Here is a 17,426-nt window from a genome sequence, read left to right on the forward strand (position 1 = left end):
CTAATATACAGACATAATGTGGTGTAATACTACAAAAAAAATTATAATCATAACCTTTTATCTCCATACCAAAATCCCAGATGGCCAGACAGTGATTCATCTTTTATAAATCGTTAAAATATTAATGTCTGTGACGCTGTGACCATGGAGACTATTGTATAGACTGTAAGTATTTTAAACGTGTAACTTTAAAATGATAAATGTTTATTATGAATAAATAGCTCTCATAAACGGCCGCGGAGATGGCATTCTCAAGTCAAACTAGCCGGGGCTTGGACCCAGAAACGGCGTTCCTTACGTCACGAGTTAACAATCGGATATATTTACCCCAGAACCTAGGCCCAACTCTACGAACATTGAAAATAGTGCTTCTCAAACTTTACGCTGAGAAAATCCAAATGTGATTCTGAATGTCAGCTCAGCTAGCAACACTGGACATCGACCACACGGCAAACGTTACTAATGGTGGCTCTGGCTGCTAGTGTTGGCTAACGTTAATAAAATCTAGTCAACGGTAACACTAACTACAGACTGGTCTAGCCAACGTTAAGTATTTAAATGGGACAGCATAAGAAGAGAGAATCATTCAGTTTACTTGTCACTGCGTTTATGATATTAAATTAGTTATCTTACCCAGTAAACGACCTGTTGCTCGCCATTCTTGCTTCTCTTATCTTCTCGGTGGCAGCAGCAGCGGCGGGAAACCGTAGTAGGCGTAGCCAACTTGTCACTTCAATCGAGGGTGACCAATAGAAAAATGCCTTTCATCCTGGTTGGTAGAGACCGCCCACTGAGCTACAGCTTCACGTGCAAACAAAACTTTTCAATTCGCAAAACTTTTCAGCTTGCAAACCTATTCACCTCGCAAGCAAAATATTTTGACCAGCAAAAAAGACAGCAGAAAAGAGAGCAAAATGTGTGGGTTTGGGATGAAAAGTTCTCGAAGTGCACAAGAAAAAATAAAGGTTTTCAAAGATTTACACGCACTGCAAATAATTATTTTATTATCAACTTCTTTATTTTTGAGCCTTAAGAAGACTTTTTTTGCAATATATATATATTTTTAATTACAAAATAATTAGTTTTACTCTCAAACACAATATGTTTGTTTGAATAAAAAAGACACAAAAGAAACTCCATAGTTTTGGTGGCTGTATAAACTACTGTGCACATTTAGTATTTTGCAAAATGTACAACCTGTTTAGGGCAATTACAAAGGTTTAAGATTACTGTGAGAAATGTGTCAAATCATTTGAAAAAAAAAAACTGTAAATGTTTATAATTCTTGAACAAAATGAGATATTTTCACCAAACTTGTCAAACTCATGTACGAGTTCATTCTGCGGTCATACAAAAAATTGCAGAGATTTACCACTTAGTGGTGCTATAATATAGTCCAGTTTACTTGAAAATTTTCTTTGTCTTTGTCTGAGTTGTTGTGATGGTTTATGATGACATTTGTGTATCTTGAAAATCTTAGCTGTCATCGGCCTGTAAATTTTGAGCACCTCTTAGACCAGGTTAATGCAGGCCAATCGGGACTAAACTCTGTGGGCCTGTTTGACTCATGGCCCTAGAGGTCTGTGCGAAGTTTGAAAGAAAATGGCCACTGGGTGGCGCAATCATGTTTTAGACCAGGGGTGCCCAACCCTGTTCCTGGAGATCTACCAACCTGCAAAGTTTAGCTCCAACCCTGATAAAACACTCCTGAATCAACTAATTAAGATCTTCAGGAGCACTTGATAATTACAGACAGGTGTGTTGAGCAGGGCTGGAGATGAACTAGCAGGAAGGTAGATCTCCAAGAACAGGGTTGGGCACCCCTGTTTTAGACCCTATATATCACACAACATATCACACATACATACAATATTCATATCATATGTTGTCCTCATTCTGAACAACTTTGCCTCAAGAACCACTGCTGTCAATCAAATTATCCATTAAACATTTGCGATTATTTGAAAAATAGTCTACTTTTTCAAACTCCTCATTGGCCATTTGTGCAATTTGTTCAAAACTTGACATGCATAATCTAGAAATACTCATGGCAAAATGTTATCAAAAGAATTTTGATTGGTGATTCAGGTTTGCAAAAGAACGCCAACATTTTTAAAATTAGGCGGCTGCCCTTTACTAAAATGACCATATCTCTTGATTTCAATGAGTAAAAAAAATAAGTAAAAATTGTAGTGTTTGGCCACTTGATGGCACTGTAATAGAAAAAAAAAACACTACGGCTGCGTCCGAAAACTGGAAAATGCTGCCTTCTCAGGACACATTTCAAGGTAGAAAGGCATCAAGGCACGTCCGAATCCAATGTTAGCTTCACTTCCTGTCTCATGAGATACCTTCCTCAGATCGATTTTTGAATCCTGTGCTTTCCATTCTGTGATTCTTTGACAGTTGAGCTAGAAAAATAAAGATGGCTTCCGAAGGCACCTTTAAAGACAATGCAAGTTTATAGAATGACCCCATTTAGATATTTAAGTAAACATTTACTTAGTACAAGTAATTGCACTATAATTTAACATTACCCATTTCATTGAGCATCTTCCACAGTACATTTCTCTCCTGATTGAACTGGACTCTTTCTTTAGTTTATTCATCCCTTTCATTTTTCAAGGCCATGTTCTTGTTTAGTAGCTGTTCTCTCTCATTGGTCAGGTCTTTGTTCTTTATTTTCAGCCCATTTCTCTCTTCTGAGAGGTTGGTAATGTTAGTTAGTAACTGGTCTCTCTCATTGGTCAGGTTTTCATTCTTGGATATTAAGTATCACAAATACAGCACTCAAAAAAAAAAAAAACATTTTATGTCAAATATTATGTAGAAAACTGACACTAGTCGAGTTTAGAGCAGAAGCTGGTGATAAAAATTTCAACAATAAGTTGTACAGGATTATACACTATATAAGCAAGTGTTTTGAAATTCAGAAAAATAAATTTCAAGTGTATTAATGCACACAGTATTTATTAAAGACTAAGCACATTTAAAATACATTAACAAATGTCATCTTGGACAACACACAAGTTGAAATTAAAATTAATTATTTTTATGTGCTTTAATATATAAGTCAATACATCAGAATAAGTTTACTTATTTAAAACACTATAAAGTCATAGGTAAAAAATTAAGTGCATTTTTAAAAAGAGCTCTTAAGCATGTTTAGAAATATTGTCATGAAAGTATACTTTCTTCAAGTACAACTTAAGTCATTATTACAAAGTGCATTTTTAAAAAAGTGTTAATAAATATTGTCATTTAAGTGTACTTTCTTTAAAAAATTTTTTTAAATTCTTTCATTTTTAAAAACTGAACTTAAGCGTGTTAATAAATATTGCTATTAAAGTGTACTTTAAGTACAACTTAAGTCATTATTACAGTGCATTTTTAAAAAGTGCACTCAAGTGTGTTAATAAACATTGTCATTCAAGTTTACTTTCTGTAAGTACAATTAATAAGTCATTATTACAAAGTGTATTTTTAAAAAGTGCACTCAAGCGTGTTAGTAAATATTGTCTTTTAAGTGTACTTTCTTTAAGTACAGCTTAATTAGACATTATTACAAAGGGCATTTTTAAAAAGTGCACTCGAGCATATTAATAAATATTGTCATTAAAGTGTACTTTATTTAAGTACAACTTAATTAGACATTATTACAAAGTGTATTTTTAAAAAGTGCACTCAAGCGTGTTAGTAAATTTTGTCATTTAAGTGTACTTTCTTTAAGCACAACTTAATTAGACATTATTACAAAGTGCATTTTTAAAAAGTGCACTTAAGCGTGTTAATAAATATTTTCATTAAAGTGTACTTTCTTTAAGTACAACCTAATTTGACATTATTACAAAGTGCATTTTTAAAAAGTGCACTTAAGCATGATAATAAATATTGTCATTAAAGTATATTCTATTTAAGTACACTTAAGTGGCCTTTAATTTTAATGATATTGTATTATCTGCAAGTGCACTTTTTAAAAAGTATACTAAGTACACACCAAGTACACTTTCAATACCATTAAGTGCACTTCTTTTTCACAAGGGTATGTTCAGTTGTTCTTCAAGTGTTTCATTGTGACAGGTCACGCTGACACGTTTGTGGTTAGAGATTGGAGGCCTGCCAAGTACGGCAGAAGTGATGTCTTTTTCAGAATTAATGTTTGCTGACATTTAATAGTGTAAGATTTGCAAAATTCCCCAAAGGGGGTCAAAACAACTCATATCTATTTTTGACACTGGGTAAAACCATTTAACCTTTTCTTTGAGAACAAAAACATCAATTTGAGTGGGATATAAATCTCCCTATATGCTCATGGTATAAAGCTGACCGGGTCATTGATAATTCAGCTTTTTCCCTCCTTTGCTTCTGCTTCTCTCTCTTATCTGCAAATGTCTTAATTATTGCTCTTTTTGATCTTCATCTATTAGATACAATACTCTGGATTTTACAATACTCTAAATTTTATTATTAACTATTGACTGCTTCTTTATGGTTGTTATTTTACCTTTTGGTTTTATAAGGAATTTTCATGATCGATTAAAGTTTGCGTGTGAATTTAATTGTAATGAATAAATAATTTTCTATCAACTTTATCTACTGCCTGGATCTCATTTTCCCAAGTTTTTGCATCAATTGTGAATAAATATTTTTTGTGTAAACACATATAATCCTGAAAATAGTATATGTTTGAAAAAAAAATACATAACTTATTTGGTGATATTTTAGATGCAAATGTTATGTTGGTTAACACGGAAATTGGCTATGTCATAATAAAAAATTATTAAAAATAGTATGCTAATCTTCAAAAAAAGCATTTTATGATATATCATGATAAAAAGAACACAAATTAATAACTTTAAACTTTGGAAACTGACATTTTTTATGCCGTATGCATCTGATCAAATGTTGCAGACCCAAATGGCACCCGTTTCCTGTTTCGTATCCCTTCTAGGCTGCTGAAACTTGTCTCACATTAGTGTGTCATTATATAAGGACTTTTATATACAATTATATGCAATACCCCACTTTGAACAGAAGGGGTCACTAGTTAATAGACTAAATGTAAAATGTTCATAGAAACAGCACTATAGAGTGCCTCAGGGATGGTTTTTTGAATGAGTTTTTGCTAAATCGCCTGAAATAAGGTCTGTGGTTAACAAAACCTCTAAATACTTTCACGTTTTGATCTATGACATAAAACACACCAGTTATAACCCACTTGTGATTTTTTTTAAACCTTTACTGTGTCTTAAAATCGGCAGTTGCTAACAAATTGCTAAAAGGGACTACTTCCTTTGGCGGGGACTTTAGACGTCATCAGTAAAAACGGGATATTTGGACAGCATTTCTCATGAAAAAGTGGAAAAGTATTAATAACAGCACAGATCATAATCAGCAAGCATGTTTATGAATAAAGTTGTTTTCTAAATACAGTTTGAGGACGCTTGGTGGTGACGAAGTTGATCCGCGACCATGGTGTGCTGTAGTCCGTTTATAGCCTACTGTTAGCCTTTTATATCTGACCACTTTATTTAGGCTTCAAAACAGTGGCGAGGCCAGAAATTTTAAAGTGGGTGGACCTCAAAGCCTACTCTCAAATTACATTTTTTACAATATCGGATGAAATAATTTCACAATTAAGATTAGTTAAATGCGATTTATTGTTAGCCAACAGTTTCATGAATACAAAATTCATTCATTAATAAAATAAATAATGAAGAGAACAATAACAGAACAATAAACAAAGATAATCTCTGTGTTGGGGAAAATCTGAACATTGTGGCAAGCAGCAGACCAACATCTGAGAGAGGGGGAGAGGGAGAGAGAGAGAATGCTGCAAGTATACAGGCTGCGTGCATACCATCATGCAGGTAAACATGAATACGAGCCAGCACATATCCTTTTTTAATTAAAAAATATATACATCTACTGAGGATCCCAAAACAGACTTTTAAAACTATAAACTAACACAATATTATTAATAGCAATTTCTAACACAAACACACAAATTAGCCTAGAAATAAAATCAATTTAGGGCTACTTACTAATTTGATTGTTTTTGAAGCCCAAACAAATCATCTTAAAGGACAAGACGTAGACGTCTTGGCTTTGCGTTGTAAATCGCAATGATTTCATCGTAATCTAAAGACTCCGTAATCTCACGCTCATGAGAAAGGATGGCGAGGTGCTTTAGGCGAGCGGTTGCCATGGATGATCGAAAAGATGTTTTGATCCTGCCAGTGGTGGAGAATAGGCGCTCTGCACTACATGAAGTCATAGGGAGAGTGATAATTATTCTCAGAAGTTTATTCATGTTCGGAAAAATATCAGAAGGGCAACTGTCTATGACTTCCATTAGTGACTGGAATGTCTGTCCTCCCTCAGCTTTCCTACGTATCTGATGCGTAAACACAGTCAGCTCAGCGTTCTCGATTTTTATGCCATAATGCTGACTTGGAGATTCAAGCAAGCCTTTGTCAGCAAATGTCCCGGACTGTGGTTGACAGGCTGCAGCTGCTTTCACTATTCCATACTGATCGTCGTGAAAACGGCTCCTTAGCTCGGTCAGCTGTCGGTCCAGTATCTCAAAGCGCCGTAGGTCATCATCGTTCCTCACATAATTTCTTGAAATATTTGACACAACCACTGAGTCACAGAGCCTGGCAGGCAGCTTTCTTTGTCGGGAGATGGTTACATCCAAGTTTTTGATTTCATGTTTACTCATTAACTCATCTGTGAGTTTCAGAACTTTCTCAAAGTCGCACTGTGAATTATCTCTGAAGACAGTAAACGCATCTTTCAAGCCATCAACAAGGAGGATACAGTCCAAAACACACAGTGTCGGGCTTTGCAGTCCTTTTGTGGCAAAGTCACTGCACTCAAAAAGTTTCCCAAATGTGACTAATAAAAAAAGGAACCGCTTCGTTTGGATCTGTTGCAGAAGACCCTGTGCCTCGATTTTTGTCTGGCTATGGTTACTTCCACTACATTCATCAAGTAATTCTAAAATACAGTCAAATAAAATAAGCACCTTGCTTACAGACCCGGATTTCGAGCTCCAACGAGTGTCAATGGATCGCTCAAGTTCAAGACAATGGCGATTTGGATGAAGTTGATTCTGTATTTCCATAAACCTGGCGTGTCGGATGCTTCCCGTCATGAAAGTATGTAAAGAATTAAGTGTATCAAAAAATGTGCTGACGTGACTGGAAACTTTTGATGCTGCTGCCAGAACCAGATTTAGGCGATGAGAATTACAGTGCACGTACACTGCATGGGGAAAGGTCCGCTTCAAAAGAACATGCACTCCCCCTTTATTTCCAGACATAACGGAGGCCCCATCGAAGCTGAAGCCTACACACAGAGAAGGGTCCAGCTGTAGTGGTTCAATCACTTCCAGAATCTTTTTTGAGATGCCAGCTGCAGTCATGTCTACAGTGGCCACAAAACCAACGGCTCTTTCCTTCAGCATTCCCTGGTGAACATACCGGATACACACTGCAATTAGCTCTTGTTTTGACTCGTCTTTGTACTCGTCAGCGATCAGTGCGAAGTAAGTGTCTGGTGTTTCATTCAATTCTGCCTTTATCTTCCTCAGTAGTAAAGAAGCGGCCGCCTCCAGCAACTCGTTTTGCGTATCAGAGCTCATTAAAGTGCCGTTTTTAGGCATCTCCTCAAGCCGTGCCTTTTTTTCGGGATCATATTTGGAAATGAACTTAAACAGTTGTAAAAAGTTGCCTTGGTTCAAAGCATCATCACTCTCTCTGTGACCACGTAGTGGTATATCTTGTTTGGCACAAAACAACACAATGTCCAAAATTACTTTTAAATGTTCCCGATTTCGTTGTACGAATGACAGATTCATTGCATCGTGATTCATCTGGTTGACTACTGTGCCACGGCCAGATTTATGACAGGCTCTATAGCCATTATACTTTTCGAGAGCGATCAGATGTTGCTTACTCCCTTGGTGCCGCTCACAGGCCTGCGTGATGTGTTTCCAATCTCGGTATCCCTCGTTAAACACGCCCTCAAACATAGTGTCATTAAAATGATGGCACATCTTGCAGTACACTGCATCGTTTTTTATGCTGTATTCTAGAAAAGGGAACTTTGTGTACCACTTGGAAGCAAAATTTCTGGACTTGCCATGTTTTGTTGTGCGTGGAAACTCGCGTAAATCGGGCTGAGCAGGCGGTTCATCGAGTGTGGATAAATCAGACGGTGAGTTGCTTTTCTGGAGGACGGGCCCGAGTTGAGATGAGGTGCTGGTGGACGGGAGAGATGACGTTGTGGGCTGCTGGTCATCAGTTGACTTGTCTGTACTGTCGTCGTCATCATCATCGAGTGTAGTTTCAGGCTCTATTCTTGGTTTTTTAAAATATTTAATCAAAGATATCTGTTTCGACATGCTTACCTCGTGCGTGTTTAATATTAGTTTATTTCACTAGCATATGTAAACTCATCTTCCCCTCCCCCCAACAATCCGTGATTGGTTAAAACAGTTACTAATAGCCTATTGATTGGCTGTTGCAGTTAGGCTAATTATATCTAAGACATTTTCACACTAAAATAATAATTTATTTTTGAAACTTGATTTGCGTTTTTGAGCTGTATTGAGTCATTATTATTGTCATGTATGCGTGATTTTTCTCTCCTTAGTCCTTACCCACAAAAAATATTTTGTGTCTCATTTGATTGGGTGGACCAACTGTCAATCTGAGTGGGCCAGTGCCACCCTGGCCCTTCTGTAGCCTCGCCACTGCTTCAAAATCTATAAATGTTGTGTTAACTTGTAAAGATTATCTTGATAGACAAAACGTGTCAGTGTCATAACCCTTTTTAGAGCTTATTTTCTGTGATTTTCCAAAAGTCTATGGGAAAATACATAGGCTTTCAGTCGAGTGAACCCGTGTGCCACTAACTTCTGGATTGGCCTACAAAAACGTGTCATCCCTGGGGCACTCTATTGTAGATATATAGATGAAATATATACGTAATTTAACAGTATTATAAATAGTTAGAAAATTCTGTTTTTATAGAAAGTGAATCATATTGTGTTTAGCATATTAATATTCCTCTATGTGACTATCTATGACAACTGAATTGACTTGCTCTTAAGTAACATCATGGTTTATTTTTTTCTTTAACCCACAGGAAAAGAGTCAGTTTTCTGATGCAAACCAGATCTTGAATCATTGGAGCTCTTGTAATGATGACATTAGACTTCTGAAATTAATGTTTTTTTACAGGTTGTGATGCTTTTGTCCTTTTTGCACATTGTTTTGTCATTGATTGTGTTAAACTGTCAAATAAAATAAATTGACTAAATTGCTGGAAAGGCATCATTTAAATTAAAAGGTTTTCCACATTTTTAAAATGGTCAGGAATTTGTTGAAGCATTATTGAAGTGTTGCTGAAATATTAATACTTTTTAAGTGACTTTGAATCAACATCACATTAACATTGATCAAACAATATTTACCAATGATTATTTTTGTTCATTTCAATATTGATTCAGTAGCAGTGATGTGGAATCAATCATAGTGTAACGTTGATTCACTGACATTCCCATTGATGATTTTGTTGAAATCTCACCATTGTTTCAACACTAAATGTTAAAGTTGAAGCATCAACATTGTTTCAGTGACTGCATGTTATCTGTGTCTCTCACTGTATTGATCTGGTCAATCTTCAGTATATGAGCTGTGTGTCATCTAAAGGTTTAATGTTCAGTCTTTGTCTTCATCAAAGCTTATAGTTTTGAGGTCTGAGTTCAAGCTACTGTTGGTTATATTTGACTGAACTCATTGTTTGGACTTTATTAAATATGTTAATAAATAATGTTAAATAATGTATTTATTGTAATAAGATGTCCTCATGTACTTTACTCACTGACCCGATACAGTAGTTACTGTCATTATTTACATCTATGGTGAGAATATTAAGAAACTTGACTCAGTTACAACACACTTCACAAATATATTTCATTTAATTGCTTTTTTTCTAAAAAAAAATTTCTTTTAAATATTTTTCTCACAGATCGATTTAAAAGCACTATTACAGGGATAATCATGCCACCCTGATGAAAATAACAAAGCACAGTTCTCTGCTCTTTGCCCTTTTGGTTCTCCAGACTCCCAGAACCTGAAAGAACAGATCAGCATTAGATGTTCAGTGCTGCTTCCTGTGTGATATGATACTGACTGTGAGATATGATCATTTATTAGATAATAATCAGTTTAATTCAGTGATTTCTCACCCAGAGGTCATGTTGGTGCCATCAACCCATTTCCATCTGCCCTCCACATCACTGTCAGTCAGACCAATCCAGACTCCAGTACCACCAGATATCTTTTTAACAAACTCCTAGTAAAATGAAGCAGGAAGGGTTAAACATTTACAGACATCCCAAGTCTCCCGGAAGTTCCGGGAGTCTCCCGCATATTGATAGCGGCTCCCTGATGCCCGCAAATTAGTTAAAATCTCCCGGAATCTAGAGCGAGCGAGCAAGAGCGCGCATAGAGACTGTGTTTCAAACCAGCGCGCGCACGGCAGAGAGGGAGAGGGAGCAAAAGAGAGACCTTGCGTGTGTGTGTGTGCGTGTGTGCGAAGCGCATGTATGACAGAGAGCATCCCGAATGGCCTTTTTCGGCAGATCAACCAATCAATTATCTGCGAGGTCAGTTGACAAGTTTCATTTCATGTGCATATTATTCGCCAAGGCTACATGAAAACATGTACATATGATACCTCCCTGAAATGACTTTTTGCAGGTTGGGATGTCTGCATTTAAAGGGTTTGTTCACCTGAAACTGAAAATCCTGTCATCAATTCCTCACACTCATGTTGTTCCAGTACACAATATTTTTCATGAAATCTGAGAGATTTCTGTCCCTCCATTAAGTCTATTGATCCAAAACTATGATGCTTCAATAAGTTCATAAATATATTGTAAATCTAATTCTTATGAATTGAATGGTTTAATCCAAGTGTTTCAAAGAGACATGATCACTTTATATGATGGTTTAATTTAGGGTTTTATTCACATATAAACATTGATCAGCGAACAAACCTAGAGCAACTTTGTTCTCATGCATTAAGTAAGATCGGTTGAGCTCTGTGTATGTTCGATGAGCAGTTTGAATCGTCAGAGTTTTGGGTGAATACACTTTAAATGAAGGGACAGAGATCTTTCAGATTTCATAATATCTTCATTTGTTTTCTGAAGAAGAATGAAAGTCTTATGAAAAGACAAGAGGGTGAGGAATTGATGACAGAATGATCATGTTTGGGTGAACTAACTCTTTAAGGTCTGTGTTGGTGAGTAGACATTCATACTGTGAGCAGCACAACCTTTGGTGTCCAATATATCTTTCACTCACTTGTTCCTCTCTGTTGTTTATGATGATCAGATCTGCTCCTCTCTCTGTACAGTATCTTCTGCTCTCAGCCCAGTCCCTCTCCTCAGAGGAAATGAAGTAAAAACTGGATTGATAAATATATCCACCTGTAAACACAACCAGATCATCGACTAGTTTTTTTTTTTCCCCACCTGTACTGAATTATGACATTTCTTTGATAGTGGCACTTAAAAACTGTGTGTGGGTTAGGTTATGGTATACATAACTAAATGTATATAAAGACAATACAAGTTTATAGAATGACTCCATTTAGATATTTAAGAAAACACTTGTACTAGTAATTGCACTATAATTTAACATTACCCATTTCATTGAGCATCTTCCTCAGTTCATTTCTCTCCTGATTGATCTGGTCTCTTTCTTTAATTAATTCATCAGTTTTATTTTTCAAGGCTGTGTTCTTGTTTAGTAGCTGGTCTCTCTCATTGGTCAGGTTTTTGGTCTTTATTTTCAGCCCATCTCTCTCTTGTGTGAGGTTGGTGATGTTAGTTAGTAGCTGGTCTCTCTCAGTGGTCAGGTTTTCATTCTTGGATATTAACTGTCGACTATCTAGAGTGAACGTGACACACAGCACTATGACTGCAGTCAGCAGAAGAACACACAGCAGCACCAAACACACTGCAGCTGCTCTGGAGCTTCTGATCTTCACACAAACACTTCCTGAAAATGACAGACATCAAGATGAATGTTTTCTCAATTCCTAATTGTATGTTTGTGTTGTATGTGTACCTGTATGGTTTCTCTTGGTTCAGTGTTTATATTGCCATGAACAGGCTGAGACATTTTTGTTCTCATGATGAAGCTATATGTGTTTCTACTCTGTAGTCCTCTGCTATTTGAGACTCTACTTTTAGTAGTTGAGGCCAATAAGTGGAAACGTACAAGAGCATGTGACACCCTTCCTGTTAATACCAATATATTGGAAAAGTCACTTTACTTACTCCAGTGAAATCAAAATTGATGTGAAAATGTATCTTAATTGTGCTTGAAATCAATCTGTGGTCTTTTGTTGCATGTTTGTTTCTATTGCCTGCAAAAATGCACACGCACACTTTGGTCAGAGTGGAATAAATGTGATTAAAGTGTTTGCGTGTCTTTTTAATGTGGTTAAAATCAGCACATGCCACAGGTTTTACTATGATGTTTTTTAAGATACTTTAAATAGTCCTTTTGTGTTCTTTTAAGCTTTTTCCTCAAGTTCTGGTGTTTTGAAATCTTCAAAACATGTTTGTGTTTGCCACTGAATGATTGTAACTAACAGCACTATGCCTGTAAAGTCAAGCCTGTGGTTTCTCTGTTTCTACACCAACACAAAGATAGAGCAGCATTCTCATGAACATTGATATAAAGGACTCAGGTACGGCGTACATTTTAGGACATCCACAGACTTCAGTCATAATACGAAAAGGCATCATGCCTCAGACAGAAAGGCTTCAAGTTTCAGGAAAAACAACGTCAGTGTCAGATCTCGTACAGTTAGACATCAGACAAAAAAGGCATCGGACGAAACGGACTGATCATCCTAACAAACACACAGGCTGAGTAAACATTTTAATCATTTTTTTTTCTCTCCAAAATCATATACAGATGGTGAGTTATTAAATCCTACAACAGCATCAGAAGAACACAAAGCTGAACCAAACACACTGTAGCTTCTTCTGATCTTCACACTTCTGAACAGCACAGGTCTGACATTAGATGACTGAACATGTGCAGACTCTGATGATTTGATCAAAGTAATGAATGTGATTACCTGTACGCTGAAGTGGTTGGGGTGTGTTTGTCTCTGTCCTGAAGTCATGATCTCTCACACATTCTGCATTCTCATAGATTTCCACTATCATCTCCATTCTGTCTTTGTTCATTCCCTCAGACTCAGTCCTGATCACATCTTTATTAATACCATCAGACATTTCTGCTCTTTAACTGTCAAACATTAAATGATGATCTTCCTTGTTTGTTGTAGATGTAATCAGCACTCGTCTTCTTTTTAAAGCCAGTGGCAAACAAACTTCAATGTGTGGAAACAAATACCTGTGACATCAGACCCTTTGACATGAAACAGAAACAGAAGTTGTGAATGTCTTTCTTCCCTTCCCTTTTGTGATGTATATTCAAGTGAAACTCGGCCATTGTTGCAATGTCATGTGATTAACAGGATGTCCCGCTCTTGCTCCAGTAAACACTTCAGGGTAGAGAAGAGAAGAGAAGAGAGGTTTAACACATCTTTAATATGAAAACAATTGATTACAATTACATTACATTCTTAATTATATAAATACAATGAAAATGCCATCCATCCCACACTTAATTAATCACCAAATATAAAAATTACCACAAATTGCTCTTCATATATCCTACACAAGATGTCTCCTATACACCATTTTTTCCTAAACGTTTTATCTCCCATCAATTCATAGTAAGCAAATTCAATCTTTAATCTGCTTGCAATTAAACCTTTCATCCATCTCTTCAGGGTTCACTGCACCTACATCCAGTAATTTATATTTCCTTGTTTTCCAAATTGACAATTTTGCGGAACCCAAAATATTTTAAAAGACACAATAGTAACTTTTTTGAGACTTTGTATTTTACACTTCCAATAAAACCATATTCAGAGAAATCTTCACCTAACCCTCTAAACCATTCTGTTAACAGTGTAAATAGCCATTCTAAACATTTACAATGCAAAAAAAGATGTTCAATAGTTTCTTGTTTTCTAGTTTCACCACAGAAATTATATTCTCCCCCTACTGCTGGCGAGACACATATCTGTTTGTAGCTATTGCACAATTCATTATTCGCCATTGCAGATCTCCAGTTCACTTTTCTACTGGATATTTGTACAGGATCCTCCATTGATCTTGCAAGGGAAAACACATCCTGAACCACCTTGTCCATGTCGATGGTTGCTGCTCTTTTAGCGCCTCTTTGTGAACAGTTTTCACACATACTTTGTATAACACTTTCTTAGGTATTTCTTTAAGTATCCATATCTCAAGATTCTCAGGTACTTCTAAAAAGGATTCATTTTGCTAGTCTTCAGATTCATGAACAGGAAAGATCGAGAGTTTTTGGTGAATAACATCAATCTGTTCATTCAAAGTACTCCTCTGAATCACTTGTGTAATGACTGAGACAAATCGAACAATTATTTGTTAGTTCACCAATAGTTTTAAGCTCACTCTGGGATCCGACTGTCCCCATCCCCCGAGAAGTTCTCAGTTACCAGTATTATTGCACCAATAAATGCCGCATGGAGAGCAGAGAAGAGACACACAAAAATGTGCATTTTTCCTGCATTATCCACACATAACACAGACTCTCTTGCATTAATGTATATACGGACTGTTCTATAAATGAACAGGCACAAAATTAAATATTATCCATTATTACTGTTGCTGTATTACAATCATTGTATTCACGTATTTATGTGTATGCTTTATGATACATTTAAGATAACTTCAATCATGCCATGTTTAGTGTCTATACGTTCGTAGCGGGAAGATTTAAATGCTTGTGTATGCTGTATGTCCATACCTGTGCAACACATCAGTATTACAAGAATCTTTAATAGTTCTTATTCAAGAACAAGCTTGTTAATCTTCCTTGGTCATAAAAGCCCCGACAAGGGGGTGTGTGGTCACCCGGAAATACAACACTTCAATTAAACTCGATATTTGAGATGTGAAATACTGGTGGTTTTGTTTATTGATTTATTAATAAACTTGCACTAATATAAAAGCATGTACAAGCATGTTTTCAGATTTTTCTTTTTTTTTCTTTTTTCACTCTGCAATGTAAAAAATAATCAGCACGTTACTAACTACAAATGCAAACACTTATATAGTAAGAACATCTGGAAGATAAAGGAGAATTCTTGGTGGGCTGCTAATAAATAGGGTGGGCAGTAGCCTACTTCGACATAAAGACAGTTTACGGGACGTGCAAAGTCTCTAGTTCATTTTCAATGAGAGACACACGAAAGCCGCAAATCGGTGGTACTTCAAGTAGTTAGTTGCGAAGCGACGGTGTGTAAGCGGTTCCCATTCAGTCAGTCACGTTCGGCATTACGTCGATACTGACGTAATGGTGTCTCGATAGGGAGCCCAATCACCTCCAAGGATACAAAACAAGCCAATGGGAATTGGCCTGTGATATTTACATGCCGGGCCCCTCCCCCATACTTTTGCTTCGGAGCCGATCAGATCGATCGTCCTTCACTTCAAGGAAAAGAAAAAGAGTGAATTTCTCTAAAAGAGAGCAACAGCAATTATAATTGCTACAGGTTTCTCTTGACAAACAGCAATTTTAATTGCTGTTTCTTCGCTCGTTCCGGTGGCCTGCTCGAGTCTCTCCAGCTGTGGGAAAAGGCACGCTCAGCGGTGGGGGTGACAGCGCGCTGCCCACAGGACGGTGTACGCCCATCCCTGGGTGCTTCGGCTGGTGAGGTTTCCTGAAAGAGCAAGCACGGGCGATCAGCGTCTTTTTCAAGATGTCTTTTCGTCCGTGTGTTTCTGGATGCGGTCGTTTCCTGACCTCCTCTGACGGCCACGACCACTGTCTCACGTGTCTGGGTAGACCGCACGCCGAGTCAGCGCTCGTGGATGGTACATGCCCTCACTGCGAGGGCATGTCCATTGTTGGTGTTAAGATCGCGACTCTCCTTCTTTAACACAAAAGGCAGAGTCCCCTCTGTCACTACCCCAGCGCTGGCGGCTGTAGCGGCTGCCGGTCCGGTTAGTGCTCTGGGAGATCTGAGGATTAGCACTGCACTGGCTTCATGACCGAGTCCCGAGGTGGGCATGGCACCGCGGCTCACTCCGCGTGGACATCACGCCGAGTTGTCGCCGCACATTCAGCCTGTGGTCGGACCTTGCTTTTCTACGGGCAGGTGTGCCCCTAGTACAAGTGTCCAGGCATGTTGTTGTCACAACAGATGCGTCCTCCACCGGCTGGGGTGCCATATGCAGTGGCCAGTCTGCGTCGGGCTCCTGGACAGGACCCCATCGCCATTGGCATATCAACTGCCTCGAGTTGCTGGCAGTACTCCTTGCGCTGCGCCGGTTTCGACCGCTGTTGCAGGGCAAGCATGTACTGGTCCGGACAGACAACACATCGACTGTAGCGAACATCAACCACCAGGGTGGTCTACGCTCCCGTCGCATGTCGCAACTCGCCCACCATCTCCTCCTGTGGAGTCAGCGCCGACTCAGGTCGCTGCGCGCCTCCTACATCCCAGGCGAGCTCAATCGTGCGGCCGACGCGCTCTCACGACAGCTCACGCTCCACCCCCAGGCGGTCCAGCTGATATGGAGCCGGTTCGGGGAAGCACAGGTGGACCTGTTCGCTTCTCGGGAATCCGCCCATTGCCAGTTGTTTTATTCGCTGACCGAGAGGACCCTCGGCACGGATGCACTGGCACACAGCTGGCCCCGGGGCCTACGCAAATATGCGTTTCCCCCAGTGAGCCTCCTTGCACAGACACTGTGCAAGGTCAGGGAGGACGAGGAGCAGGTCTTGCTAGTTGCGCCATACTGGCCCAACCGGACCTGGTTCCCGGAACTCATGCTCCTCGCGACAGCCCATCCCTGAGGAAGGACCTCCTTTCTCAGGGGCAGGGCACCATATGGCACCCGCATCCCGATTTGTGGAACCTCCACATGTGGTTCCTGGACGGGACGCAGCAGACTTGAGTGGCCTACCGTCCGCAGTAGTTGACACCATCATTTCGGCCAGAGCCCCCTCTACGAGGCGCGCCTATGCCATGAAGTGGAGTCTGTTCGTTGAGTGCCCGGAAATGCCTGGTCGGTGTTGTGCTTTCCTTCCTTCAAGAGGGTTTGGAACAGAGGCTGTCCCCTTCCACCCTGAAGGTCTACGTGGCCGCCATCGCAGCGCATCACGATGTGCTCGATGGCAAGTTACTAGGAAAGCACGACCTGATCATCAGGTTCCTCAGAGGCGCCAGGAGGTTAAATCCCTCTAGGCCTTGCCTCATTCCCT

At 38.7% G+C, this 17,426-nt stretch overlaps 2 protein-coding genes across 2 annotated transcripts; both read right to left on the reverse strand.

Moving 5' to 3' along the window:
* Positions 1–6,079: 6,079 nt before the first annotated feature.
* On the reverse strand, positions 6,080–8,410 carry LOC137025194 (zinc finger MYM-type protein 1-like). The gene has a single exon (XM_067393222.1). It carries the CDS (start codon positions 8,408–8,410, stop codon positions 6,080–6,082), a length of 2,331 nt encoding a protein of 776 aa, XP_067249323.1.
* A 1,612-nt stretch (positions 8,411–10,022) lies between these two features.
* Positions 10,023–16,517, reverse strand: LOC137025195 (asialoglycoprotein receptor 1-like). Its single transcript, XM_067393223.1, has 6 exons — positions 16,333–16,517; positions 13,177–13,343; positions 11,727–12,083; positions 11,385–11,509; positions 10,262–10,368; positions 10,023–10,146 (listed from the first exon to the last, which is right to left on the reverse strand). Exons 1-6 carry the CDS (start codon positions 16,515–16,517, stop codon positions 10,023–10,025), a joined length of 1,065 nt encoding a protein of 354 aa, XP_067249324.1.
* Between the last annotated feature and the right edge of the window lie 909 nt (positions 16,518–17,426).

This window comes from Chanodichthys erythropterus, chromosome 8, assembly GCF_024489055.1.
Source record: "Chanodichthys erythropterus isolate Z2021 chromosome 8, ASM2448905v1, whole genome shotgun sequence".
In the NCBI taxonomy this organism is placed as follows: Eukaryota; Metazoa; Chordata; class Actinopteri; order Cypriniformes; family Xenocyprididae; genus Chanodichthys; species Chanodichthys erythropterus.